The 27,621-nt window shown below is 28.8% G+C and overlaps 1 protein-coding gene and 1 long non-coding RNA gene across 2 annotated transcripts in view; both read left to right on the top strand.

Annotated features, from left to right (window-relative positions):
* LOC123298772 (Down syndrome cell adhesion molecule-like protein Dscam2) overlaps window positions 1-27,621 on the top strand; it is a 76,600-nt gene that overhangs the window by 11,349 nt on the left and 37,630 nt on the right. Inside the window, exons 3-4 of the mRNA XM_044880868.1 lie at window positions 13,347-13,480; window positions 18,354-18,549. Of these exons, the coding sequence (XP_044736803.1) occupies window positions 13,347-13,480; window positions 18,354-18,549 (330 nt within the window). The remainder of the gene's footprint in view (window positions 1-13,346; window positions 13,481-18,353; window positions 18,550-27,621) is intronic.
* LOC123297497 lies at window positions 26,484-27,295 on the top strand. Its single transcript, XR_006535243.1, has 3 exons — window positions 26,484-26,602; window positions 26,994-27,136; window positions 27,205-27,295. It is a non-coding gene; the product is annotated as an uncharacterized LOC123297497 (long non-coding RNA).

The raw sequence follows: 27,621 nt of genomic DNA, 5'->3' as shown, positions 1-27,621 counted from the left end.
AAGATAACAACAATGACAAAGTGTTGAAATAAAATTTAAATTAAAGATGATTAAAATTTTATAATATCGATAAAAAACCAAATGGAAAGAAAATTTATTTCTTCAAAAAGAAAGAAAAAAAAACGTGTAAATTATATAAATGTCACAATGTTAAATTGTAATTATAAATACATTTTTCAGTTTATCATAATAACAAAATAAGACAAGTAAATGAAAAAGAGAGTAAAAAAAAAACTCTCTCATTTTCTATGTAATTTTCTTCTTCAATTCGAATATAATGAACTAGCAATGGTATAGAACCTACTCAGTACCTATATATTATATTTTAATGTATTTTGTACAGAGTCCACAAAAAAAGTATGATCGTTAGTCAAAAATAAATCATGAAATTTGAAAAAAGTTAAAATTTATGTAAAAATATACTTAAAAGCACAATTTTCTTTTAAAATAAAAATCGTAATTTTTAAACTGTATATCACGTGACCTAAAACACGGGTAAGCCCTGCTGTGATGTCATAGCGGCATGAGTCATAGACCATCAGTTAGTTCAGTGTAGACAGTTGGGTATAATGTATACATAGATAATAAGTATTTATATTTATTATAATCAGATGTCTATGAATATATCTTTCAAACTTATTTGTGTTATTTCGTATAGTGATACCCATATTACGTCATCAAATTGGATGCCCGCGTTTTTGACAGTTTAAAAAAGGTTTAAAATTTAATTTAAGTTTTTGGCAAGAAAGCGTGTGTATTTTTCCGAAATAAATTTTTGGTGGCTTTTTATTAGCAAAATCAACATTTTGAAGTACTTTTTCAAAAATAGTGGAATACCCTATTTTAAAGTCTACATTATAATATTTCAATTTAATTAATATTTCAATTAAAGTATTCTGAAATTTCTCAGTCATATGATGTCTTTAAACGAAGGTGGTTATTTGGACAATCATTGATGGTTTGTTTTTCTCAAAAAAGCAAAGAAAAACATTAAGTTCTGTACAATAAATAATCCGATTTTCAAGATTACCTGTTCATAAAAAAAATTTCTACTACATACATTTGAAAATGGATACCGAGCAACGGCCAAAGTTAGCTTTTTACTTTCTTATACTTTGCTTACTTTAAATAGGAAATTATTCTTAACAAGGTAAAGAAGAACTTTAAACAGAAAAGGCAATTGTGAAATATCAATTTTGAGCACCCCCTGAATCTGTTTTGGTTGATTGTGATATGCTGAGTTACATATCTCGTATAATTCTGAAACCATTAACCGTAGAATGTTATACAATTTTAGAAAATCAAATTACTAAAATTGCGATCTAACTAAAAGCCTCTATCATTCACCTGCATAAAATTTTTCTTTGCAAGCATTGTCCAGTATATACTCTCAACTTTTTATCTATTGCACCCTTGATTTCGGCCCTTATTTTCCTAAATCTGTATTCCGACAATTTTTTCAAAATATGACTTATTTTTTATTTAGACCATAAAGATCAAAATATATTGATCAATTTCAATAAAGAGGGTAAGTCTGATAGTAGCAGACTTTAAAATTTATTGTATCAATTTATGAGAGATTCTGTACTGGTACGCAGAAAATGTATTTTTTTATTGTCGTTTCTACAGTTTTTGCAAAAATGTAGAAGAAAATCGTAGTTTTTTTTTTCTATATATTTGAAAATATGTGTTGAAAACATAATCGACTGCGCTGAGAAAAAATTATACTAAATTAATCCAATTATAAAATTCTTATACTGTCGTTTTTCGTTTAACATGATTACTGTACAGGAAAATTTATTTAAAAGTTTCCACTTTAGTATTTCGAAGCTCTTGCGTGACGAATTTTTATTATTTATAAATTAAAAAAATTCTCAAATTAAGTCTATCCAAATGTATCCAAGTTTGTTCGTTTGTTCATCTCTGATATCACGTATTTATTTTAAATACAAAATAATATTATTTGTATATGAATGAATTGAGTGCATATGACATGATTCATATCGTTAAACTAAATAAATTCAGTGTAGATAGCCAAGGTAGGTGGAATATGGTACCATCCGTAGATGGTATAACGTTTAGAGGCCATAACTTTCTGGCAATAATTAACTTCTTTCTTTCTCTATATGTTAATTTTAATGACAAACGTAATCGAAGTAAACCCATTCCTAATAACCCAATTATACGTTTTTTTGAAGATAGTATTTGTTTCCTTAAAGACAAAAAACTAATAGCAAAACTTCAAAAAGCGGTGAAATTATTTCTATTTTTGATGCTTTCAAATTGTATATAAACATAGAAGAAACTAAATGTATCCTGCCACATTTGAAAAGTGGCTAGTAAATTTTATGAAATTTGATAAACCCCCGACTTACAATGTTAAATATACACATCATGCCCTTTTATTTGATACCAAACTTATATTTAAAAATATTATATCGTTCATCCCCACATTCACCTCTCCCTCATATCCCCTTTAGTAGGGGTCATAGTTTTGTAATGTGTTTATTTATTTATTTTTTTTTTGTATATTTGAAAATATTCGATTGTTTAACATATTGTTTGTATTTAATTAATTGAAGTAACTAACTACATTTCGTTTTTTAATTAGTAATATTTACATTTATGAACAGAAGAAATTGGATACCAATTTTGATACTTAAAATATGAATAGGAGAACATAGTGTTCATGAGAGGAAAGAAAACATTTTGTGGATATTCTAAAGAACCGTAACTATTAGTAGTAACTGGATCAGATACTCACTCTATGATATTTGTTATACTGTATTTCCTTTAAAAATTTGTCTGATCATCAACGGTTTGCCAATTTCTGCAGGTCCAAACTTTACATATATTATTAGATTTATAATCATTGTTTCACATTAACTTTTTGATTTCAAATTTCAGGATGAAAACCTTAATTTACTATTAGAAAGTAAAAAAATTAATAGGCATGACTAGTTATATTCAATGTTTACCCATTTATATACTATGACTATAGTTAGTATAGTTAGTTAATAAATAGTAGTAGTAATATCGACTTCTACGAATACAGAGACAGAGCAACTGCAACAGCAGTAGTAGAAACAGAAGCAGGGTAGATAGTAGGTAGGTAGTAGGTACAAGGTAGTTGTGGATATAAAGCTTATTCAATGAAAAGATAACATTTAAACACTAACAACATTTTCATCAAAAAGGACAATCTAACTTGTGTTTATTATAAAATGATACATGATTTTGCTATTAGACTGTCATTTTGTTGTTTATAAAGCATTATTATTTATTATCAAAAATATATTTTAACCTACCTATGTAATAATATAAATATAATAGTAATGGGATAGCATAGTGGCTGTGATAATTTATTTTTAACATTTATCATGAGAAAAAATATATTTTTATAAAAATGTGTGTTACGAATGCTACGAACACAACCTCGACTATACTTCGTAACGTAGTACTGTATTTTTTGGCGAAAGAATAAATTTTTCGACCGCTATTTTGAATTTTCACATTTTTTATACCATGTCTATATGAAATATTCATAGTATATTAAATTTGGTCCCAAGTTTGTAACTCTTAAAAATATTGATGCAAGGAAAAAAATTTTGGTATAGGTGTTCATAGAATCACCTAATTAGTCCATTGCCGGTTGTCTGTCTGTCTGTCCGTTCCGTCTGCCTGTCAACACGATAACTCAAAAACGAAAAGAAATATCAAGATGAAATTTTTATGGCGTATTCAGGACGTAAAAAGTGAGGTAAAGTTCGTAAATGAGCAATATAGGTCAATTGGGTCTTGGGACGGTATGAAACATTTTGTAAACCGTTAGAGATTGCGTCATCAACACTGTCTTTACATGATATTTTAACAATTAACTCAATCAATTGTTGTTTTTCGCTTGTTAAGTACAAATTTGGATCCGGCAATCACGGAAACACCAAAAGTAGAATTATTTTGGTGCTATATATGTGCATTTTGTAATTTTTTTTTTTTGTATTATTGGCAACAATGGGTAAACGGACAACGGCAGTAAATAAATAATATAAAAAATCGATGCCGCTCATTTTCCAAAATTAATTTTTATGATTTTAGGACTCAAAATATCAAATTAAATTTGAGTAAACAAATACAGTGGAAGGGGGCAGAGAAAATTGCGATTTTGAAAACTCTTTAAAAAAAAACTGCGTCAGTAAACATACTGTAAACATACTTTTAACTTACTTTTTTATTTTATATATTTAAATGAGCAATGCTAATATATATATATATTTGCCGTTTCATATATTTTGAATCTCGGAAATAGCTAAGTTTCATTTTAAGAAAACGTCATTTTATTTCGAAAACGGCTCCAACGATTTTCATGTTATTTGGTATGTGGGGGATTTCAGGACGAAAAATCCATCGAGCTACGTTTCATTTTTAGAAAAGGTTGTCTTATCTCGGAAACTGTAATCTCAGAAATGGCTCCAACGATTTTCATGAATTTGATTATTCAAGGGTTTCGGGGGTGAAAAATCGATCTAGCTAAGTTTCATTTTTAGAAAACATCGTTTTATCTCGAAAACTTTAATTTTGGAAACGAGCAAAGCTCGGTCATTCAAGTACTTAACTATATAATTCCTAACAAACTATTCTATACTCATTTGAACTTTCTTATATGTAAATAAACAAAATGTATATTTAGAGGTTTTGCCCTAAACCCTAAACGATCTGATAGACAATACGGTATGTGGTTATAAAACAAATCCAATGATATAAACATATTACACGTACGTGCATATATAGAGTTTGATAGCCTATTCAAATAGTATATGTACACAAAAATTTATTCAGAAAAGTTTAGAATTATATAATGTTGTATATTCATAATTTGAATTTTATTTATATTAAAAACTCATCCTTTGTCTAATTATACCAAGTAATAAAAAAATATAGGGTCTCTCCTTGACGTTGGAAACTAAAGTCTAATAGATACGGTAGTAAAGAATGGTTAGCGACCATAAGAAATTTGAGAGAAGAAATTATATCATTTTTATCAGGTACCATAAATTTTCAGATAAATGTCTTATAAAAGTATCTTGTAAATAAGCGCTACATTTATAAGGTACCAAAGTACGAAAATAATATAGTTCCTACCGAGTGTCCCACGACACCTCTCGTTTTTTTTTAAATGAGTTTTATATAGCAAATAATGTGAAAATGGGTACAAAAAATATATTACATTAACGTATTGAAAATGAATTATATGTTATAGGTATATGGTTCCAATGCTTCATTATACATATAATCGGTTCCTATTTGTGAATGCCAATAGAAAAAGTACGATCTTTATATGTCACGTGCTCCAATCTATGTAATTACTAGGTATCGTAAAACGAGTATTGTACATTTTAAATGTTCATAATTACTTACAACTGTTTGGTAATTAAATTGTAACATTTTTTTACTAAATGGATTTAATTAATCAATTTGTTAATGTGGTCGTTATTCAGAGATTTTTTTACCAACGAAGTGAGAATTATATTGCTTCGCTGTTACTAAGTGTATAGGATGCCTGGTTGTATCCTACAATGGACAATACTGTACAGTGCGATGAAAATAAGTCGTTCAGCCTAAACTTACTTAAAACACTTTTTTTTTAAATAAATTGGAAACAAAGAATTGAATTTGGTTAAAATTGCAGTATATGCTTATGTACATGTTGGACCTTTTTTAATATATACACCTAAATACCTCTTTTCGTACTTAACCAATCATAAAATAACTTGAACAAAAGTAACAGAGTTTGATGGCAAACATGTAATGGACACAAAGGCAATAGAGGGCATTCGCCCATCTATTGTCCTTGTGGCCATGACTTTGGCTTACAATTATCAATCGAAATTATCGAAACTTTAAACGCATTTTCTTTCAATTAAATAGAATAATGATGTATTTTAAAATCGCATTTCCTCAGAAAGCTAACGTTTTTCAAAACAAAGGGGTTAAACAAAAATTGCCAGTTTTTTCTATGAGGATCAACTTAAATTGCTATTCTCTTACCGTTTCTCTTACCTAAATTGGCTCTTAAATAAACCCAAAGAACTACGTCCAATCTGATGTCAGAACATGATGTCTCCTGTCAAACTCTTCAACTTTTGTTTGATTGGTTTGCAAAAAAACGAGATATTTAGATTAAAATGGCCTTAGCTATGTTGCAAGAAAATCTACTCAGCCGTCCAAGAACATATCTTCCTTTCTAGTTGTTTTGGGTTCGAATCCCAAAACTCGCATCTTGAACATAGCTAAGAACACTCTCGAACAAATTACCTTTCAAACAAACAAACAAATCAAAATCGTTTTCTTGATGCTCCTGAACAATTTTTTAATTGGCATCTTTCGTTTCCTGCATGCGGTTTATCAAAAAATTGCTTATTTGATGGGATATGATCCACTGACAATTTTCAAAAGTGTGAGGTTCCTTATTGAGTCAGCATCCCTAATATCATCCTTTAATTCCTCGAATTTTCGATTTTTCAAATTAGTTTTGCAAAAAAATCGATGAAGAAGCATTTAAAAAAGTTACCCGGTTGATTTAATCTCTTATTATGCACATATCACAAAATATTTCGATTCATTCTCAATTCGTAACTACCAACGTTAAAAGTAGTCTTAAAGATACTCCATAAACAGCTGTAGAATTTTCTACAAAACTGTATAGTTTTACATTATATGTTTGTATATCTTTCGAACTATCATTTTCATTAACAAATTTAAAAAAAGAGAAAGATGATGATAAACCATTGTGAAATCATTGTTTGCAACAATATTCATATACGTCCTGGCTAGACATATTTCACACTACATCTAGCTATTATTGTAAGTCCTATTCTCAGCACAATAATGTAGTATATTTGTAATCAATATTAACACATATAACAGAAGCAAATAAACAAGCATTCCCTAACAAATTTATCTTTTAAATAAATAATGGTTCACTAATAATAATATATGTTTTAGTATGAAGATATTTATATGGGTGATTTTTTTAAAAGCTAACAGCTAATTTTTTTCTAAACAGATTGGAATACCAAAAAGCGGTGAACTTTTGGTGGGGACGAAAAAGTATGTTTTATTTCCGAGAGCGCTTTCTAGACCAAACGATGATCAAATTGGTTCTTTGAAAAGGAACTATATATTTTTTGTAGCAGATTTTGATTTTTTTGACTCAAAATCAGTCAATTTCTACTTGAAGTGCTTCATTTTTGCCTAGACTTCAAATTTTGCCCAGAGGTAACGCTTTTATAAGGCTAAAAACTGGAGGTTTTTATTTTGTACAACTGGATATGTTTTTCGATAAAAAATAATACAAAAATTATTATTTTGAGAACTTGTTGGTTCAAAATTTCTTGGTGAAAAATTTGTAACATGAAAGTACTTAACATCAGGTACTAAAAATTGAGGAGTACGATAACAATTTTCAAAGAAGAGTTAATTTTTTTGAGGCAAAGATACAGAACCTCCTAAAAAAATCAGATATTTTCATTTAAAAAAAAAAAAACGTTGGCTCCTGTTTGATGGAGTAGAAGCCTGCAAACTGCATTTTTTAAATTAACTGGTATACTTTTCAGAAAATCATTTGTATATTCATATGTATTATAAAAATTACGCACCTGCGATCATATTATATATCTAGAGGATCTAGAAACTTGACACTTTGCTTAGCAGAACTTACAGTTACGATTACCATAACATAAATTCACCGAAGAGCTAGATTTCTTAAATTAATTTTATCGAGTATATATAGAGTAAATTGTTATACTGTGATGTTTATTTACTTTAGATCACACTTTAGTTTCTTGAAAGATTACCTGTCTACAACATAGCAACTATACCTATGAAGACAAAGTTTACTTACGGCCAAGGCAAACAACAGTCAGAATAGTTATCAATGTGCTTTATTTAAAAGTTCAATAGAAATTGAATTTTATACTAAAAAACTTTAAAAAAAACTTTTATATTTACTGTTTATTCATTTACAAGATGATTGTGTTTTGTATTTTAAATCACATTAAATTACTTCTTGCTGGTAAGTATGTTATTCCATATTTCATTTTTCAATATAACGTAGAATTTTGAAGGTTATAATTTGAAAATACACACCGTAATGAGCCGGATCAAAAAAACGTCTTACATCCGTGATAAATAATCTGGACTGCGGGCCAGAAAAGGTGCTTTGTAAAATGATTAATACATACTTGAAATTTCGAAAGTGACTTCCTTTTGGTGAGTCTACCAAACTTCTCTATACGACTTTTTTCTCAAGCGCTGTATTCTCAAATGAGCCCAATCCGTCATCTTTAAGCTATCGGTCTGAAAAAACGCAGCCAGGAATTTATCGGACACGGATATTCTTAAATAACTATTGAAATTCCTAATCAACCAAAAACCATTTTTATTGCCAATTGCATAACTTAATACGTTTCGTATGACTTTTCCTGAAGTTTCGAATTTTGAGCTTGAATAATTGAATCAAAGTAGGATTTTATTACTACAAATATTTATATTTCATAAACTATTAATATAATTAAAACGATTTGGGACTATACCAGAACCCCTATTTAAAAAAAAAGAAAAAAAAAGAAGTGAAAACAAGTGAAAACAATCAATTGACTGAGTAAATTGTTGAAATACCATGTATAGATAGTGTTGATTATGGAATCGTTTGTTTTTCACGTAATGCAAGTAAAGTGAGATAGCCAGACATACATACATGTCACACACACATGACTGATATTCCCATATAATACATATTATACAATGTTCGAACCTAGTTTGCGCCCTCACGGGTAAACAGTAATGTTTTCAAAAAAATATTTCAAACAAAAGTAGTTAATTTTTTTATAAGGAACATCATATAGCACAGCAGTGCGAATCGTAGATTAGTTTAAAATGGAAAATCGAAAATTGAAAGTGTAATGTATGATGATGTATATGTGAATGTATATGTGAAATGTGTATGCTTTTGCTGTGACTATATATACAGGACGTCAAATAGCCCTTTTTCACACCCTTATATCTCAGAAACTACTTGAGCTATAATGTTGCGCTTAATATTTTACTTCGCAAGTTTTTTATTTTTAGATTCGTTTTTTGTATTCCGAAAACTTGCGAAGTAAAATATTAAATAAATACGTACTAAGGAGAAACTTACACAAGAAATTTAAACCAACAATTTTCGTACTTTAGTAAAAAAATTAGGCCTTTGTTAAGTAGGTGCTTGACTTTAATCTAAAGAATACTTTGATTGTTTAAATTTAAATTTTGATGTTTAATAAAAGTTGTGAAAAAATTATAACGTCATAACATTAGAGGGGAGGAGGGAGATAGTAGGGGGTTAACGATTATCTTTTGTTCTCCTATACAGGTGCGTGTAGGTATGAAGTCACCGAAAAGTTGCTAATGTAATACTTTAATGTTTCTTTACGGAAAAGTTACTCAATAAATTTATGCCATTTTTATAATTTTTTTTCGAATAATTTTTTTCTCTACGGGATTTCACAACTTTTTTGGGCTGACGTAATTGAGTTTATTGGAATTCATCTACGCCTTTTTACACATTTATGTTTTTGGTGGGATTACTTAAATTTAAACTTTTGTTCTATCTCTAACGTTTTACAAGATTAGCCCTACGGACTCAAGACCCAATTGACCTATATTGCTCATTTTTAGTTATCGTGTTGTCAGACGGAGAGACAGACAAGCGGAATTGAACTAATTAGGTGATTTTTTGAATACCTATACCAAAATCTTGTTTGTAGCAGCAATATTTTTAAGCGTTACAAACTTGGGACTAAACTTAGTATACCTTGATATATTTCATATTAATAGTATAAAAAGAAGTTGATAGAGCGAAAATATTTTTAACACTGCATAAATTGTTTATATAGACGAGAATATAGAATTTAAATGTTTGGGATTAATTCCTGGCATTAGAAGTATTTTATAATTGGATTACCATTAAACAAAAAGGTTTTCCAAATTATATAACAAATATTTTAAATAATACATACATATTAATGATTGTACCTATGTGTTACAATTTAAGTAATACATTTATTAAATATTTATCTAGATTTACCCCTCTCTCTTAATTCAATAAAACGTTTATGCATAATTCTGGTATGTATATAATATATTATAAAGAGGCACATTCGGGCGTATCCGCCGGGAAAAACATTCGAATTCGATTTCTTCACATATACAGGAATTATGTTGAAGAAGATGCTGCTATATGTAAGTTTATTATTAAGTAAGTTTTAGCACTATGGCGTCCGTATAGCGCGGTATAAGTGAGTACAAATGAGAATTGAATGTCACACCCTTTGGTGTCTCATCCCTGTGCAGTATCTGAATACTTAGGTAGATTTGGTATCCAGCAATCTGCATCTGTAATACGCAAAACTGACGCCATGGAGCTTAAACTTACTTTTACATATAGGAGCATCTTTTTCAACAGGATTCCTGGTGGGTCTATTTCCATGCTTTTCGAATGCCTTGTATGACTTAATTTGTATACCATGTAAATATGATATATATCAAGGTATACTAAGCTTAGTCTGCCTGCCTGTCCGTCTGTCGACACGATATATATCAAGCTTAAAATTTTTATAGCGTGTTTAGGACGTAAAAAGTGAGGTCAAGTTCGTAAATAATCAACATAGGTCAATTGGGTCTAGGGTCCGTAAGACCCATCTTGTAAACCGTTAGAAATAGAACAAAAGTAACAAATCTACCTAACAAAAAAATAAACAACTTTATCAACAATCATCAGTGTTTACCCGTAAATTCGCAAATATATTTTTAATTTATACGTTGCATATAGGTATAATATATTTCTTTGCTTGTTTATAACTATGTCCATTGAAGAAGTGAGAGGTAAGACACTCTTATAACTTTGTGTGTAAGAGTGGCTATCTTTCGTTACTTACATGACGTAAAAAATAAACGATTGCGTAGTCAACACTGTCTATACATGGTATTTCAACTATTAACCCAGCCAAAAATTTGGTATCAATATTTTTATTTTTTGGGGGTAAACTACCCTTCGTTTTTAAATGTTACTAAAAAAATTTACTCGAAATTCACAATTATGACTCTATACAAAATATCAAGAAGATTTTTCCAACTTTGACAATTCCATTCTTATTGAATATTTATCCGAGAAAATAAATTTTCTTTTTAATTTTCTAAACTAGTCCACAAATTTTACACTCTCGAATAGCACATGTAAATTGATTTATTATTATTTTCTTTCTTACGTTTTTTTATAATTAGAGCTTTTGTTCAAATAAAAAATGATGCTTTCATTAAAATACACGGATCTTCTTGATATTTTAAATAGAGTCATAATTTTTAATTACGAGTAACTTTTCTTAGTAACATTTCGACAACTTATAAAAAAGAAGGGTAGTTTATCAAAAATAAAAATAGTGATTCCAAAATTTGGCTACCCTGTACATTATTAAGAAGTTTTAAATATACCTACATACTTTTCAGAATAAGCAAAGCTTCTTATAAAGAATGACTTTTTTTCTTAAAATGCAAAATAAGGAAATTTACAAGTATAGTTACCTCTATCAGGGGACACACTATATATCTAATTTTGCGTACGTGTGGGTAGATAGATATAAATATTTTTCAACGCATTCACCTGAAAAACTACGATCTCATGATCTGATGGTTGAAGTGTATGTGTGTGGTTGTGTAACAGAGGTTTTTGTTACCAAAATAATAAAATTATACAGTCAATGATTATATTTATAACTACAAACACCACAAGTGAATTTCATTCAATATTATATTTGCATATACTGGGTGGAACTAAATGAAAACTGTTGTTGTAAAACAAAATCACATTATATAGTATAACTGTATCGAGGGTTACAGTTAACTACTTTTTTTATATATCCAAGAGATCATGGTTTCTTTAGTTAAGGTGGTACTTTCGCTTGGGGGAAGTAAATTGTGCACTGACTAACAAACATTTATGAATGATATCATAATTAAATGCCATCAAATATTAATCAAATGTAATAGCTGATATGACTAAACTATTTCCCATCTCGATAATCGTGAAATTGGAGAATGAACCAAGGAACATTGTACTCTTGGTACTAAATCTTACCCTACATATATATCTAACTAGCTTGATACTCGCTCGCTTTACTGGCCTTAAAAGTAAAAACCACCACTTTATAGCCTCCACATCTCTTGATCTCAGGTATCCCTCTTCCATAACACTTGAAGAGATTGTTTTACGCAGCTAAAAGATAAACATAGTTTTCAATTTTTTAAATTGTAAAATAGGCTGTCAGAATTCATTGAGTATATTAGAAAAGGTGGCTCTGAAATATTTCACATTTACTTTTTTAAATTTTTAGTTTCATTAAAAACATTTCATTTACTAGTTTTTGCGTGAAAACGTTACAAACAAATAAACATCCTTACTTTCACATTTATAATATAAAGGGATATCCATTTGGTTTTATATATTCATATTATGTAAGTATATATGAATTTTTAAACGATGCTTTTTAAATTAAAAGCATATTTTCGTGAATTTTCATTATTTATTGAAAATAATAATGGCAAATAATAATTAAACAGAATTTTTAATTAAAATATCATATTAAAGGATATTTTTTATAGAAATATTACTCCATTATATAATTATTGAAATAATAAAAACATTTAATTTATATTTAACAAAGACTAGAATTCGAATTTTAATTAAGTTTACATAATTAGTTACAGAATTTTGAACACATTGAAATAATTTCCAGGAAGTAAAACCAATAAATAAACACTTTTCAATATTGTTTAGCTTCAGATGTCAATGAAATATGTTTTCTTACAGTTAGTGTAGGCTTGTATCAACACTGAAAAGTGCTCTTTTATCGAAGATACGCCCTTTTTTACGATATTTAACCAAATTTCACGATGTATCCAGTTCCGCTTTAGTTGCAATAGGTGATTGAACTAAATTTATTTATCGCTTCGGATGTAAAATTCTTACTTCACGAATAGAAAAGTGAAGATGGCTTTTAAGAATCTCTGCTAGTATTCAGGATAAAGAACATTTAAAATACCCAATTTTGCCATGGTATCAAGTCTAGTTTTACATTTTTAGCAGTAATATGGCTAATTGAAAAGCAGGATTATCCCCTATTCTGGACATTAGTGCCAACTTCAAACACTAAACAAAAATAATACTACTAACCATAAACTTTCTTATTACATATTTATTAAGTTAAAATTAAAAACTTTTTGTATATTATTATAATTTTCTTGCTTGATTCCAGATTTATGGCAAGTTGGAAGAGGATTGGATTTGCAAGGACCATTGTTCCTGCATGAACCACTTCATAGGGTCGAATTCTCGAACAGCTCTGGAGGCCATGTTGATTGCACCGCCCATGGAAGTCCACCACCAGAGGTAACCATTTTCAATCATTTATGAAAAACCAAACAACATAAATAACAATTGTAATTATTGATTTCGTATTTCGCATTGAAATAGTGAAGAATCCTTACCATTATTATTTTTTCTATTTTAGTAGAAATAAAAAGCATACTACTGTAGTTTTTATGGGAGAAAATTCCTTAATTCTGTCTTCTGTCTCTAACCTAGACACCACTCACATTAATTATTAAAATCTCTTCAAGAAATATAAATTTTTAGGAATGTAATATCTACAAAACGAACATAAACACGATTTTAAAAAAATCAGATTTTTCAATACAATTTATTTTATAATTCGAAAAGTTTTTAGAATAGGTACTGAATAACTTTTTTTTATTAAAAAAGTTTCGAATAAAATTTGATATTTCATTTTTTTCTCGTGTAAGCATAATTTTGTTTTTATTGCACAGTTCAGAAGATCAATAATAAAAAATTATTTTCATGATTTAAAATATTTACACAACATATACGTTTATTAAAAGTAAAAAAAAAAAAATTACTTAAGGAAGTTAAATAAGCGCTAATAGTAGAATGAAATAAGATGAAGGGGGTGCAAAGGCTCACTCTAGTCGGGAAAGAAAATACACAGAAATAGATTACACGGGATAGAATACACAGAAATACACAGAACATAGATGTTTTATAATTGACTGCAGAATAAGCTTATATGACTTCCTAAATAAGCTTATAAAGACGAACGAAAGAATTTGTTTACCAACTTTCGATCTGAGGCCTAATTTCCGAGATAATTAACCAAATTAATTAATAAATTTATCCAATGACTGAGCACTTTTCAGTCAAAATGAAATAAAAATGAATAGTGTAGGATAAGAAACAATTTTTGGTATTATTGATATGGGCGCAGTGAAGTACTTAGACTTTTATTTTAAATTTGCTTCAAAATTTTTTCAGCATTTCTGTTAACAACGATTGATCTATATAATATTTAATATTTGCCCCCTCTATTTCTCATATTTACTTTCTTATATTACATTGAAAGTTACTATTATATTGAAAGTTAGTATACAGATTGGCAACCATCTCGTTAGGGATTATAATATGTGAAGTAAGAAGAGCATAATAGATGAAGTAAAACGTTCTTATGGTCTTATGTTCGCTGTCAATAGACACACTAAACCTGCCTGGCTATGTGATTGCTATACAACACTACTGTGTTTTTTTCTTAGTTTTATGCATAATGACGTCTTACTTCAAATATTATACTCTTCTTATTTCATCTGATATATTATGGTGAAAATTTGATGGATGCATGTTAGGTACTCTTTCACGCAAAAACTACCGAACGGATTTGGATGAAAATTGGCACAGAGATCTCTGTGCAAATGGATAGATTTGTTTTAATTTTTCATAGAGCAAAGGCTAGTCATAATTTTTTATAAAGGTAATGGTAGTATATGGGTCAGAAAATGTCTTAGACTAATTTTTATTCCGAAAAAATCACAGTTCGTTTGGGATAATATACAGGATAGGGTTCTGTGAAAAAGATTTACAGCGCATTTTTCTCAAGAAGGCTATTTAATTTACACAATAACGATAAAAACTCTCAAATCGTCTTTTAATTGCGGATAACATCGCGGGCGCAGCTAGTATATTATAATCCCTAACGAGATGGTTGCCAATCTGTATATTGGAAATTAATATGGAAGTCAATTATTATTCTGAACTTGTTAATGAATAAAAAATGTTAATAAATAAAATCATACCAATTTCAATTTATAGAAGATAATTTTACCGTAACATTGTTGATAATAATTCGTATATTAATGTAGATACAGAAAGTTCCTGATATAATGTAACAAATTCGGTATAACACGCTTTTTATTACTAACACAATAAATAAGAGTTTAAAAAAATTTAAAAACAACGCTTTTGTAACTAGCTGAATTAAAAAAAGTGGGGGGTGTTGAATTTCAATTATTGTAAATATTTTATAGACAGACATATTGATAACAGTTTAGTCATTATAAAATATCTTAAAAACGCTTTTTTACGATAAAATAATTTTTTTGAAGTTGAAGAAATTATTTTCTACCTTTTAATTCAGCTAGTTACAAAAGCGTGTTTTTTAAAAATGTTTTGTGTTTTTTAGTTTTTTAAACTGTTATTATTTCTTTATCAAAAATTCATTATAAATATGGTGGAAGCGCAAATAAATGTGTATATTTTCAGATATGGAAATCGGCAATCCTAAAGATCCTGGACATGATAATGAAATAAACTTATTAAATTATTGTATTGTCATCGGCCCTTGATAAGTATGCCAAATTTTGAGTTAATTCGACGTTTTGAAGGGGGTCAAAATCATATTCAAAGATTCCTTTACATACTAACATACGAACATACGAACATACGTATGAAGCTAATAAAAGAGTGTTAAAAATGTTTCCGTCCAGCCAGAACTCGAACCGAGTATCCAAGGCGGCCAACATTTGTGTGTAATTATTCCTTTAAAGCTACTGACGGTCAAAATAAAAAACAAATGCCTAATGTATTTAGAAAAAAGCTATAAGAAAGGATAGGTCAACTCATTTTTACTAGGCACATATTTTTTGCTGTTACAAAATTTTTTGTTAATCTTACAACATTAAAAACGAGCATTCTTTCAGAAACTTTCAATACATCAGCAAACATATATTTCACAATAAATATTATGACTAGAAAATATTATTGTAGATAATTCATTCAACTATGAAAATAATCATATCTTGATCAGAAATAATAATAAACAATTATTATTATAACATTCATATTATATTTTATCCAATCAATAACTAATTAGAAAGGCTTAACTAAGCATTTGATTTTAATTATATATACATGTTTTTAAGAGTATTGTTATACATGTATATATCATTATCATTATTATTGATATTATCTCATGGATATAATTCATTAAAAATAAGGATTATAATCTATCTACTACTAATCATGGATCTATAATAATTATTACTGACAAGTTCAGAAATAATTTTATCTATCACACAACACGTATTAATTAAATCTTTGTTTTTTTGCATATTTATTATGATATTTATGTTTATTTGTCAAAAAGAAAAGCTGAGAAAAAATATATTGACATTTAGCACCCCGTTACTTTTTAATAGGGAATAATCATTTATTTTTTTTAAATATTTTTCATTCATTTTTTACACTGTTATAACATAGTAGAAAATATAAATACTGTTTAAAAATGCGTTAGTTAATTAAGTGTAAAAAAATATTTAAAATACAGAATAATTTAGAGATGTTCAAACGCAGTCTTTTGGCCCTCTCTGTTGATGATATCAGTATTAATATGTGACCTGTCAATTGGTGATAGTTCAACTTATAATTTGCACTTTAAAAAAATGAATTTACAACACAGAATTTACACTCGTTATTATTAAGTTTTCTAATAAAAAGTCGTAGAATAATATAACTCAATGTAATACCATACGAAATATAAGTAATTAATACCATACAGTATGTCAACAAATTTGACAAGCCTTGTGTCCGTTTTAAAATTTGAATTTCCGTTTTAGAAATTTTGAATTTCACTCGCTGAATTTCCTATTTTATTAATTAATTATAAGTAATTAAAAATGTATTCATTACTAAAATAATGGTTTAGTTGAAATGTCCAGCCAATAAAATTACAGAAAAAAATATTTGAACCAAATTTAAATTTCATGAATATTCCCTATTGCCTGTAGGTATACAATTTTTCAATAAGTCCCTTTTATAATAATTATCTTGCAGTTTTTGTTGAAAAATATCTTGTAGATACAAAAAAAAACTAATTAAATGCAAGTTGAACACTTATGGAGAGAATTCAACCACGAATAATCATACAGTGTGTCGCATTTCAGATTAAGACACCCTCATATTTTTGTTATTTATAAGCATATCGATTTGAAATTTTGCACAAGGTAGGTAATGGGTCACATTAATTAAAATACTTAACTGAAGTCAAAAATTTAAACTCAGCTTACTAAAAAATTGATAAATAGGACCGATTCTTAATATTTTTCCTAGGGTTAGAAATGGTTAGAGTTAAAGAGAAAAAGTTAGCTTTGAATATTTTATTACATAAGTTTATTGAAATATTTGAATACATAACACTATTAAATTATAAATTTGTCCAATTTTTACATTCCATAGAATACTAGTTATAAAATTAAAAAATAAACTTATAACCAGTGTGCTATGGAATGCCAAAACTAGAATTTTGTCATGAAAATCGGTATATGGGTATTTATTCGATATATCTAGCCATCTCTAACGCTGGACAAAATATTAATAATCAGCCCTATGTGTCACTTTGTAGTAGGCTGGGTTTAAAATTCTGACTGCGGTTAAGTATCTTAACAAAAGTGATACACACTGTACCTATAACCTTTGTAAATATGACCCAGATCCATTTGATGTGACAAAAAACGTTCGTCGTATAATCTCAGTTTACTACTAAAACTTTGTTTATGAATATCATAACATTTTTTTATTATATATAATATAAATAAATTTTCACGACTTGAAACTTCCGTTTAGCCTTTCTTGCTTAAGTAAGATATATGGTTCCAAAATTTAACCCAATGCCTTCGATGATAAGGGGGTAAAATGACCAATTTTCATAAAATTTCTTTAAAATTTTCCAAACAAATCAGATACAGGTCTAAGAGATCAAAGATTTTAAAAATCTAAGAATGTAAAGGGACAGACAAGGGGAAGTGACTTTGTTTAGTACTATGTATTGATTGTTTTTTCAAATCTAGGAACCTACTTTGAAACAAATTTTGGTTAAATTATTTTGCCTTTGCTTTTAAAATTTTGTTTGTTTTGTCAACAGGTTGAATGGATTTTATCGGATGGATCACCAGTACATCAAGTACCTGAATTACGTTTATTATATTCAAATGGATCGCTTGTATTTCCACCATTTGCTGGAGAACGGTACAGACATGATGTACATGCCGCACTGTATCGATGCCGATTACGTAGTTCAATAGGATCAGTTCGTAGCCGAGATGTTCATGTTAGAGCAGGTGCGTTTTAAAATGAAATTTAATCAAATGTAATTGCTTTGTGTGAAGTGTATAGGTCCTGGGTGTAAAGATACAATAGATGTGTTTAATTTTATAGAACTTAATACGAATGAAGAATATATTGTGTAAACCGTTTATAAAGAATGCGAGGAAACCAACACAACAAGTTATAACACTATTTAAAAAAAAAATTCTTTGAAGGAAAACTTCTTTTGCTACGCTTGACTTGGGGCGTAAACTGGAGAATTTATGATCAGAATGGCACGAAAATGTGTGATCAAGCTTGTTATGCAAAGTGTGATCTAGTTGAGAGGGAGATATAAGTTAGTGAAGATAGAAAAATAGAGAGTTAAGTTTCAACAAAATAACAACATCCATGTCATACTATTAGTATATAAAATATTATACATTTACACAGAAACCCAGTAGCTTAGTGGCAGAATGCTGGACTCCGATACCGGAGGCCAGCGTAAAATAAAGACTTTTTTGTGATTTTGTTAAAAAATTTGTTGACAATACGACTTTATATTTTGGGCAATTATAAAGAATTTGTGGCATTTTTTACATTACCTCACCGTTTTCAATATGACTTTATTTTATTTTCACAACCAAAAAATAATGTTTATTTTAGTCAATAACGAATTTTCGATAAAAAATTATTAATTATTTCTAATGGCATCTTCTTTGCTTTTTTATTTCTCGAGAATTGCTGCAATAATAATTTGATTCACTAGTCAACAGATTTTCTTTAGCTTTTGTAGCAATCGATATCACTATAGATTATTTTCACTGTGTGATGTGTACAGCTTTGTTCGATACCAAACAACTCTGAATTTTATTTGTAATTTATGTATATGCTTTACAAATTTAAAAGATTTCCTAAAGGGTTCTACATGAAACTGGTCATATTGTTTCGACTTTTATTTATGATAATTCATTTTTCAAATTTGTTATACGTGATACTACAGTTCCAGATTTAAATTTAAATTATTCTCGAAATATGATCCTGCAAATTGTTTTGGTAATTTTATGATTTCTTTTAAAAATTATAATTCTATGAATTTACTATCGACGTTTTATGATTTAATAAATAAATCGTTAATTAAGTTTAAAACGGCGGTAAAAAAAGCCACTGAATATGAACAGACCACATGAGTCACATGTATCAAAAAAAAATTATTCACATAAAATATACAAGCTATTTTCGCTTAAATACACGTGTTTGATCAATACTATTTTTAAATGAGAGATATTTGAATGCAAAAAATGTATTTCGTTATCCACGGCAGAATGTACGTGCTTGCTGCTTCTGTTGGGAAGCAGAAAGTCAGCCAATTATACTTGGGTACCAAAGCATAAATGTGGGACTTTTGGCCTCCCAAGAGAAGCAGCAAGTACGTACTTTCGATCGAAAATAAAGAAAAATAGTATACATCACACGGGCAGAATTGCTCGCAATGTTGCCCTCGGATTCGTCCCGGGTATATTATGGTCCAGTGAAGAAATCTCAAACTCTCTGCCCTTGTAGTGTAATATACTATCTAATGTGCTCCGTCATGAAAATTTCATTATATTTCGCTAAAACATCATCAGATTGGAACGCTACCAACGTACAAAAATATACTATTTACATTTATTTTGGTTGCATTTCATTGACAGTATTCTCAAATGTGTATAAAGTTGCATCAAAATAACTGTAAGATATAACGAGAAACTACCGACTTCTATGAATAAAGTAGTAAACATCCATTTTAAATTTACAAATACATAAGTTATATCATCTGTATCTGAATGATTAATGGACCAAATATGACGATGCTGCTACCAGGATGAGAATGAAATTGTGAATATATATACTACAAACCAGACTGTTTACTGATAGATCTTATATATGACTTCCATACATCACCGTCAAAGAAAATAATGTTGCAATTTATGTTTTTAACCATTTTATCGATAAGCAAAACTTACAACGGTGTTTGAAAATCCTTGAGGTATTCGATTGAATAAAATTTACTTTTTGATCAAATTGTTAAATATCAGCCTTTGAAATTGTTAAAAATTATAGTCTCTCAAGTAGCGTTTTGACATTAGAAAACCTGTTATTCTGGTATTTCAAATGAATAACCCGTTAGCACTGGCATGAAATGTTCAGTAAATCATAACTTCTACATTATTTTATATAAATTTTTAACTTTCCACTAGAGGAAGTTATTATAATGGGTACGAATTTCCAAATTGAAATTTTCGGCATGTCTTTACGTCTCATGGTTAGGCCAAGGCATTAATACTAATTTAGAGAAGAAGTATATATATGTGTGTGTGTGTGTGTGTGTGTGTGTGTGTGTGTGTGTGTGTTTGTGTGTATGTGCATGTGTACTTACGTAAGTAAACATTTATTTCGTCATCGATATTGCCAGAACAAAAAATAATATAGACTTCGTTGAGGGTCGATCGATGCGTATAAAAGACAATATGATCCCAAAAAATTTTAATAACATTCGGTCGAGTCAGTCGAGTTTTTTTTAAATATTTTTATAACTTTTTATTATGCTGGGAAGTTATTTGTGCGGACCTCAAGGGTCGCTCCAGACTTTATCGGCTTGTTTTTAATTTAATACTAACTAAAAACAGTTTTATTACGTGGTTATTGAATGATGTTTAGAAAATATTAGAGCAGGGAAATAGTTTAAATAATTAAATTTATTTTAAATTATTTCACCATATTTCTATCACTTAAATTAAGTACAACTTACATAAAACCAAGTTATTCAGTGTTAAAAGTTATTATTATTGTTACTTTCTTTTTCGGCAGATATTTGTACTCTATATGAAACCTTCTCTAGGTATCTAAAAATGAATGGAAAAAATTACGATAAATGCACGAAAAAAAAAACTAACGTTTTTAGAAATTGTTTTAAAAACTACCAAGCGAAAAATAAACTATTATATATAATTTAAATTGATACTAGAAACAATTTTTTTAAAAACTGGTCGAGTCGAGTGAAAGAATTATAACATTTTCACAAAAATTGGCGATTATGGCATGTAATTTTAACATATAAATAATTACTATGGAAATGAATGGTCAAATAAACCTGGCTCATTTCGAAAAGTGAAATAATTAGGTAATTCAAAAGAACAGTCAACTCAAATATTTCAATTTCAATAAAAATATTTCCAAAATTTGTCCCAAAAAATGATAGTTCTCTAAGTATCTTTTTCATCTCATCTGATGTCCTTGACCATCACTTTGACATTGATTTAAGAAGGAGTGTTATAAGTTTAAAGTGTTTATCTGTGCGTCCATGAGTTTCTCAGTGACATCGTAGCCTCAAAACGATCGAACCGACTTGAGAATACTTTATAGCTAAATTTCCAAAAATCGGTTTAAAAGAAATAAATCACTTTATCGGTGGTTTTTTTAATTTTGTAAATTTTACTTGTTCTTCGTTTCATTGATTCATTGCTAAGTATTTTCTTTTGCATCTGTTTATCATATGTACCTATTAATTAAACACGTCTTTCCAACAAAGAAAGAAAATTTAAAAGAAACAAACAAAATTGGTTTCTAACAAAACAAGATGAATGCATACAGAAATAAAACTTACGGCGAAAAGAAGTCTGCATATCTATAATTAATATGGAAGTCTCCCAAAGAAAAATCTCAGTATGTATATAATATAAGTACAAATATATGCAATTTTCTATTTGTTTGTTATCAGTATATTTGTATAAAATACTACATAACTACGTAAAAAGAAAACAAAAAACCTAAAAAAAAAATATATAAAAAATAACTTAATGGACATATGAAAGGAAAGATGCAGTATACAGACTGGGTCTCTGAAAACTACTTGTGCGTATTGCATCATTTGCCTGCAGTGATTTCTTTCATCAGAAAAACATAGCTGCTGCGACCAAATATAACTTTTTTGGAGCTTCGATATTTTGGGAGACATTTGTGATAAAAATTTAATTGATTTTTTAACCCCCGAACTAAAAAAAGGGGTGTTATAAGTTTGACCACTATGTGTGTGTGTCTGTCTGTGGCATCGTAGCGCCTAAATACATAACCGATTTTGATTTTTTTTAACCGACTTCAAACAAAAAAGGAGGAGGTTATCAATTCGACTGTATTTTTTTTAATGTGTGTTACCTCAGAGCTTTTGACTGTGTGGTCCCATTTCATTTTGGTCCAGTTCTGACAACGACATCCATGAGAAAACCATAAAGTCTTAAATTTGCATTAAGTATGCACGACAAGAGGACGAATAACTCAATATCATTCCGACCGATTTCAATGATTCTTTTTTTAGTTACAAATTAGTCAGTGTACTTCATATTCACTAAAAATCACAAAATAAAAAAATTTTTAACAAAAAAAACACCGACTTCAAAAGAAATACTTTTCCAAAACAAATAATAGTTCTGTTGTTCTTGGTCGAAATCGTTTGAGGGGATAAACTACAAAGCTATAAATTGAAAACTTTTAAACGGTGGGAGATACAGAACATATTTTTTATTTTTTTTAGAACTATTTTAGTTTATTTTATAAAGACAAGCAAAAACATATTTTTTTTCTTTGAATTTTTTTTCATACAATCGATAATTTGATGGAAATATTCGACTGAAGGGAAAATACCTTTCACATTCAATACGATGAAACTCTTTTAATAAAAATAAGGCAAAGATATTCTACTGTCGTTCGGGAATCCCAATTTTATAAGAACAACAAAAAACAGTACCCTAATGCCACTGCCCTATATAAGGTACGTTCATTATGTCGTTTATTAACAAAAAAATAAATGATTAGTTTTGTACCACATTGTACAAAGTGAGTGTAACAGCTTGGCTAGAAACAACACAGAAACCATTTGTTTAGTTTCATATAATAAAACAAGATCAACAAAATGAAGAATATATTTGTATAAAAAATATATAGTAGTTATGACAATTGGAATAGACTGTAGTGGATAGTAAGTATAATAAACAAAGATAAAAATTAACATCAAAATATAGTAAATAAATATTATACTATCCCATTGTTATTACAACAATATAAGTTCTAAAAGTTTGAATAAAATATGATGGTCAAGTATGATGAGACTGCATAAAAGTATATACAGTGATAGGAAAAACTTCGGCAGCCCTGAAATTACTTTCAAACGGTTCAAGTTAAAGAGCTAAAATTTCTAGAGAACCTAAAATACGAAACTTCTTACGACAATATCTCCTACGCATCCCATTTAAAGGAGAGAAAGTACGTTTATTTTTAATTGATCGGGGGTCCAGTGATGTCTTATTTGAAAGGGTTTTCAAGACTAGTAGTCGATTTTATTTTTTTTTGTTACATTTAGCGAAAAAAAAGCATATGCACAGATACCAGAGAGGTTTAAGAGTAAGTAAATTATAGGGAAATGATGAGCCACGAGATCCTTGTCTTTGCTATGACACTTACACGCAGACGCGTTTTTTTCAAAAACTATACAATAATAAGTATCATTCCTACATTATTAATTGATTCTAAACTGCCTCCAGTGTGCGTGAATGTGATTTTGTTGCGCTTAATGTAACAAAAATCATTGTTTGTCTTGAGAAAGTCTTTCAAGCCAGTCAACACTCAATCCCTCCGTGCTGTTTACAAAAACACTATTTCCCTAAATAAATAGTTAAAATAAAACCCTTATAATTTTATAATTTTATAAAATTTTAAATCTTGTACAAGAACTCATCTCAAAAAATAACTTATCATATTATATTTCGCTTGTGAAGTTATTTGAAAGAATATTCTGTGTAAAAGAGTGTCTGCACATAAAAATTATGTTTTCTAAGGTTTTTATAAAACAAAAATTTCACAACTTTGTAAACGTTCATTTCGATAAATCATTAAGGAGAAAAATCATCTCAGATTTGTGATTTAATTTTCAGAAGTCTACTCAACCAAGATTTTATCTTTACCATCTATGAAGATTTCAAATTTTTGCTATACTCAAACAGCGACTATAGAAATCCTTTTATTCAGATTGTTACAGGATTTTTTGTGAATACAAACAAAAATTCCGAAATCTTTGATCGTTTTCTTTTTTCAATATGAAAATACATCACTTAATTTACGACGACATTATGTCTAGTACTTTTTTGATTTCCTTGAGCAAATTCACTTAGATTACGTGATGTTTTATTTCCCTTAATATAACATGACGTTCATACGAATATAGATTGCTGCATCTTCTTTACATGGCTGCCAGAAGTATTTACAAAATGAATATATAATATTCATAATAATACATAGGAGAAGAAAAAAATTATTTATACGAAAAATAAATGTGCGTCGAAAAGTTTATAAAACATTTAAATGGCTCATACAAAAAAATTACATTATCATATATGTTTAATTTCAAATTATCTACCAAAAGAAAGACAGTTGGAAAATTAACTTTTTTTTCTTAATTTAGTGCGTTCTTCTTCTTTCTAATTAGCAATTACTCATCAACACAATTTATTTAAATTATAGCTTCTACTACATTATAACTCATAATAAAAAAAAAAGCCTTATGCAAGTAGGTACCGCGCTCAAGTGCCGTTTTTTATTTTTTAAATTAAAGGTTAATAATAAAATAAATTTAAAGTTAAAAAAGTTATTTAGAAAAGTAGATTAGGAGAAACTTATGAAGACAGCGAAGATTTTCCGAAGATAACGATAGGGGAACACGCATATATATATTCGCACCATGTGTGGATTGTATGGATTGCATTTATGACTTACATTGAAAATTTAATATTATGGTCTCACAAATTTAAATAAATAATTATGATAATTTACATTTGAAAAATAATATTTGTGCAATTTGATTTCTTATTATTTCAAAATTTTTAAAGCATTAAGTTTAATTAATTAGTGTTTTTTCAATAATTTTAATTTGACATTTTCTATTACATTAACATCTAAAGAATTGCAAATTAGTCATAACTGCCTCCTTTATCGCCAAAATTTTTCACTGGAAGCGCTGGCATCGATTTTATTGTCCCTACCATGACACTACGCACACAACGAATACATAAATGTCTATTTTTTCGCATTTTCAAACAAAATTTCTGATAATTTATCGATTAAAAAACTTTTGAAATTAAATTTCCTACAAAGAACCATACAAAAAAAATCAATTTTTCAGAAATGGACGATAAACCATATATTATATATGGTTATATTAATTCAAAAGTAACTATGAATGGTCCTGTGTGCATATTTAATGACGCTTAATCCAATGGTACGGGTTTCGAGACCGAATTTTAGCCGGGGAGTCAGTAATTTTCAAACTATATCTATATATATTTTTGTGTAAGTAATGCCGGTTTTCCACTAAACGGGCAAACAAAAGAAAAACTGAGACCCGATTTGAAAAAACAAAACTTCTACTTTTTTCAAACTTTTCGGAGACTGGAAATGCATTAGCAAATGGCCATTATAGTTTCAGTTTTGTTTTTGTCATAGTTTTGTTGCACTTTTAGTTTTGTTTTTGATTTCCGTTTAGTGAGAAACCGGCATTATGAATTTTCGCTCGTATTTATGAATGCAATAGTTCATATAATTATAATCTGTTAATCCTCTAATCTTTATGTGGCATTTTTAAGATGACTTTCTATTAAATCTTCTTTTAAAATTACCAACCGTGGCTTTGTTGACAAAGTGGAAGCGTTTTTTTTAACCGCGATCTTAGTAATTGTGATCGAATCTGAAAGAGAATCAGTTGACAAAAAGGACGGTCTAGGATTTGAGTGGAAGTCTATAAAACGACTACAACTCTATGGGCTATCAATGAAATGTCAAAATACTGACGACAACAAAAAAACACATGTAAGTAATTTTCTATTCAACACTTAAGTTAATTTATTTAAATTGACATATAAATATTCTTTCTTTTTGTTTTTAGCGTTTACAAATATGTCAGTTCTAAAGTTAAAATCATTAAATGAATTTAAAAAAAAAAAATAAGAAACTAAAAAAAAATCACAACTTCACAAAATCACAAGGCGACATAACCTTATTAAAGTAAGTTTTGTTATCTTTTTTTTTATTACTTTTTTGTTTTATTAAAATGTGTGATCCTAGTTTTGAATTGAACATTTCCGATTTTGGCGTATAATTCTTCCTGTGCAGTGAACCAATTCACTATCCTCGGTATCTGACCCGTGACTCGATTTAGTCAAGCATTACACGGGGCAGAATACAGCGAAGATTAAAGACCGCGAAGCGCAGCTCCGAGCGAGTTTTCGAGACACCCGTAAATAGGGCTGTCTAAACTCGTGGTCAGCTACCTTCTAAGCGCGGTATTGGTCCACATACACAACAAAATTTATATATTTAATGGAAATCGAATCGGAAATGTTCAATCGCTTATTTTAAAACTACGTATATTAAACGTTTTTTGAATTTTTTGTAGGTAAATCTCCAATTACTATTAGATACGGATTAAAACAGAAGAAACAAATAACAACCGTACCTTAAAATCTAGGAAAAACCACCATAGGAAACCGAGCGGTACACAGCCAAACAAACAACACCAGCCGTTGATGAAATGTCCAGGTATAATTAATTTGATCGTTATGTAAGTCCACTTCTTTGAAGTTAAAACCAATTATCTTTATTTCCAGATTAAATTGCCCAATCAATCCATCAATTGTACGATGTAATATTAAAACGTGCTCGCGTTGCGGGCACGAACGTGTATATTATTAATTTTAATAAAATGTTTATTCGAAGTGTATCCTTCAATGGTGATTTTTCAAGAGAACCTAATTTTTAAATTGTCTCATCTTATCAGCTCGGTTCTGTATTCATACGCCGCTACGTTGTTATTGTTTGTTAAATTTTAATAATTGTTGCGCGTGGTGGCTATTCACACGTTAGCGTGTACTGACGTCCGTTCACACGCTAGCGTGATTTTAATTCAATTTTTTTTTTTTTTTTTTTTTATTATTTTATTTTTCACTTTTGTACATATTTCTTTTCGTGTTCGTGTGTTTTAATGATTGTTACCCCTTCTGCTTCAATCCGTATAATGATTTTGA

Source organism: Chrysoperla carnea, chromosome 4, assembly GCF_905475395.1.
Source record: "Chrysoperla carnea chromosome 4, inChrCarn1.1, whole genome shotgun sequence".
Taxonomy (NCBI): domain Eukaryota; kingdom Metazoa; phylum Arthropoda; class Insecta; order Neuroptera; family Chrysopidae; genus Chrysoperla; species Chrysoperla carnea.
Note: the sequence above shows the minus strand (reverse complement) of the source record. Positions and strands in the feature narration are given on the sequence as shown.